The sequence below is a fragment of the Apis dorsata genome, unplaced genomic scaffold (genome assembly GCF_000469605.1).
Source record: "Apis dorsata unplaced genomic scaffold, Apis dorsata 1.3 scaffold_885, whole genome shotgun sequence".
NCBI classification, from domain to species: Eukaryota; Metazoa; Arthropoda; class Insecta; order Hymenoptera; family Apidae; genus Apis; species Apis dorsata.
In genome coordinates this window covers 66292-70589 of record NW_006264001.1, presented here as the reverse complement: position 1 = coordinate 70589, position 4298 = coordinate 66292, and the positions used below count along the sequence as shown (strand labels likewise).

Below are 4298 nucleotides of genomic sequence, written 5' to 3'. Positions count from 1 at the left end.
ACATTTAAAAGAATATATTATAAATATTTCATTAAAAATTCTTCAAAATATTATAAATTTAAATATATTAGATATTTAGAATTTAAATATATTATAAATATTTTATTAATAACAGTATTTGAAAAATAATGATAAATTAAAAAAAAAAATCAAAAAACCAAAAAATATTTATCAGATTGATCTAAATTTTATATGATTCCATTTAGTTACTTTTGGTATTTATTGATAAATTATCAATAAATTTTGTACAAGAATATTTTCATTAACTTTTTTTTATTTTTATTTTTTTTAAATAAAAAATATTTAAAAATTTTTCTAAATTAATTTTTTTGATATTGATTTCGTAAATAGTAATATTTATAATATACATCAAAGTTTTTTTATATAAAATATATATCCTTTGCACAAATTTTTTAACAAAATATCAATATCAAAATATCAGTTTTATTTTTTTTTTATTGCAATAATATTAAAATATAATTGAAGATTAATATTATTTTTCGAACTCATAAATTTGTAAATAAATATTTATATAAAAAAAAAAATTTGTAGATAAATATAGATAAATAATGCAAGAAAAATAAAGATAGCATGTAATTACTGCTATAAATGAATCATATATTAATAAGAAGAACAAATCATAAAAAAAAGATTGAGAAAATAAGAATTGATTATCAATAGCATTTTTTGAATATTTAAGACATTTTTTTAAAAAATTATCTTCTTAAAATATTCAAAAGATAGCGCTAATCGTCAATTCTTATTCTACTTGTTTATGAAGAGATGTTGCATATTCAAAAAATGACATTAAATAAATTAATAAATTGTTGTTTTATGTATAAATTTTTGCTTTATATTTTAAGATTTTTTTTGATTAACTGCAGGTAGTATTTAAATTTTATTAGGTTATTTATTGAAATTTCATAAGTCAAGTTCAAATTTTGAATATATTATATATTTCTTTTAATTTATTTACATCAGTAATAAAAATATTATATAAGTTTATACATTAAATGTTTCATTGAAAAAATACATAATAATAATGTTTCATATATATTTTTATAATTCATAATTTTTTAACAACTTGAAATATAATTATAATCTATGTAACTCTTCTTTTATTTTTCTTAAATACTATTTACAAATTTTATTTATATATATATATTATAAATTATTAATATGTTATTATTAATCAATAATATAAGTTGAATCAATTTTTAATTTTTTAGCTTTACTTCCAGTATCTATTATTTTCTTTGTTTTGCTTCTAGAAGGATGAGGAAATTGTTCAATTTTTGAATGTCCTCCCAAACCATTATACACAATATTATTAATTTCTATATTTTCCTAAATCGATAATCTTTATAAGTAAAAAAAAAAAAAAAATATATGTACATATATTGCTAATATATACTATTTTTAAAATTATTATATACATTCTTACATTTTTAGTGTACGTTTCTTGAATTCTTGGTTTTTTTGTAAGAATTGAAGAATTTAATTTTATTGTACTATTTTTCTGAAATGTATGTTGCTTTAAAGTAAATACTCCTCTTGATTTTACTGGAAGATATGGGGAATCTATCTCAATTTTCTGGAAAGAAATTATATATATGAATAATAAAAAAAACTTGAATGTATAATATATTACAATAAATTATTTTTACAGTAATAGACTGATTTTCCTCTTTTGAATTTACATCTTCTTCTTTACTTTTTATTTTATTATTTATATCTTCAATTTTATCTTGTTTAATATCATTGTTTGAATTATTAATTAAAATATTTTCGATTTTTGAATTAGAATTTATTGATTTTTTCATTAAAGATATTTCTTCTTCCATTTTTGCAAGCTTATTTTGCAAACAAATTTTTTCAGTTTCACAAACCATTATATCTTCTTCGAGTTTCCTAAATAACATATAACAATAAATACAATTCTTTAATCAATTTAATTTTTTTAATATTAATTAAAAGTTTATATACATTCTCTTGCTATGTTCCTGAGACAAGGAATTTCGTTCCATTGAGACTTTAGTAAGTTCTTGTTGTAAACTTTTTAGATTACTTCTTAATTCTCTTCTTTTATTTAAACTAATTGTCATTTGTCTAAATGTAAAATAAAGAAATATTTTTTTAATATAATAGAGAAAAATATAATAATAAGATATAAAATAAGATGTAAAATATAAATCATATTCAATTACCTTTTCATCACAGATATATATGTAATCAATGTACTAGGATCATTTGTTCTTGATATCATCTCATCTACATCTTCTATTGAAGCTTCAAGTAAGATTTTTATACTTAAACAAAAAATATATTTATTAAATAATATTTAAATACAATGAAATGCTATAAATTTGCACATACTTTTTATAATTTTCAACATTTTTTTGTAACTGTTCCATTTCTTTTCTTATTTTTTCTATTTCTAAATTTTGCTCTTTAAAATATTTAATTTGTTCTTTGAGAGCATAAATAGTACTAGTTTTCTCTTTTATTTCTTTCTCTGTTTTTCCTACTTCTTGTTTTAATCCTTTTTTTTGTTTTTCTAATGTTTCAATCTTTTCTGTATAATGTTTAATATCTTTCTCTTTTAACATAAGTTGAAAATTCAATTTATCAATTTTGTCTTGTAAAGAGTATGTATCTTCACTAATAGCATCATTATTGGCAAAATTAAAATATATTCTATGAATCTTATTGAATGTAGTCCTTTCTCTACAATGTGGACAAGTTTTGGATCTGTATAAAAAAAATTAATAAATTTATAATAATTCAATATTTTTTTAGATATAGAAAACCTATATTATTAATTGTAAATAAAAATCTTATTCATTCATGAAAATTTAAATTAAATTTTATTTATTAGATTCTTACCTTTCTAACCATTGAGTTACACAAGCAAAATGAAAAATATGTCCACATGGTGTATAAAAAACATCATCAGAAGGTACTAATAAATCACTACATATTACACAGATAATATTCATTTTATATATAATACCAATATAATTAATATTTAAATGTAAATATTTATAAATAAACGTGTATACTCTATCGATTAAAAATTGTTACCAGTTTGGAATGAATGTTGTTATGTATCTTAACCAAACTTTGTCATAATGTAATTATCATTTATTAAATTAAATATGTTGACTTAATTTGAAATAAATTCAATATAAATTTTTTTAACTTTAAATATTAATATATAAAAATTCAAAATTAAACATTTCAAACTAACCGTTATATAATGCCATCTACATATCGTTCAATTACTTAAAACATTGAAAATGCCTGAAAAATAAATATCACGTGACAGATATTGTAATTTCGATAATTCACTAGTGTAATATTGGTATCAAAATTGAAATTAACTAACTATATCACTATCATTGTATAAAATGGCATTAATTTTTATTTTTTACAGTTGTTTTTTACAAACTGTATGAATTTTTATGAATTTTTATTTTTTTAACTATTTATGTTCTTACTAGCAATAAATAATTTTCAAATAAATTAATATATAAAAAATAGTTTTCTATTTTATATATCAGAAATATAGATTTGCTTGATTTCTCTAGATTTTGATCACATGTTTTTATTTACATCTGGTAACTTTTTAAACGATGTAATATTATTTTAAAAATCACTAAAATTTTAGTTTTCTAATTTAGAATTAACTAACTTTTTTATTTCAATAACAATTAACTTCACAATGATTAACAATTGATTTAAATAAATTTAACATAATTGTTTTAAAACAAATAAACAAAATATAATATTAATTTTATTAATATAATATTAATAAATAGATAAACAAAATGTTAAATACAAATCGTTGTCTTTTTCTATAAAAAGTTACAATATTGATTCAATTATTTATTTATTAAAATATATAATATTTTTTCCCTATAGATAATAATAAGATAATTTGTAAGTGCTTTTAATTAAATAAAAAAATATTCTAATTATAAATAACTAAAAAACTAGAAAATATTTTAAATTAGGTTATAATTTTTTGATATTGAAAATGTATCTTTAATGTTTTAAATATTAAAATAATTTATGTTATAAACACGTACAATAATAATGTGTAATTTTTACATAACAAAAAAGTTAAGTATAAGTATTTCTGTGATGAAAAATTGATATTTTAAAAACTATTTATAAATATAAAATCCAAAAACTTATATTTTGACTAAAATATTTTATTAATATCTAAATAATTAAAGAATCTGTAAGAGAAATATGTCTACATATTTTTTTAAATATTATATTATTACAATTAA

At 17.2% G+C, this 4298-nt stretch overlaps 1 protein-coding gene across 1 annotated transcript; it reads right to left on the bottom strand.

Annotated features, from left to right (window-relative positions):
* Positions 1-1235: 1235 nt before the first annotated feature.
* LOC102680224 (kinectin-like) lies at positions 1236-3281 on the bottom strand (the record flags this gene model as incomplete). The annotated part of the gene is made up of 8 exons (XM_006623393.2): positions 3251-3281; positions 2887-2890; positions 2377-2751; positions 2208-2309; positions 1987-2109; positions 1668-1911; positions 1445-1594; positions 1236-1347 (listed from the first exon to the last, which is right to left on the bottom strand). Coding segments are annotated over exons 1-8 (1126 nt in total), but the record flags the coding sequence as incomplete, so codon positions are not given.
* Between the last annotated feature and the right edge of the window lie 1017 nt (positions 3282-4298).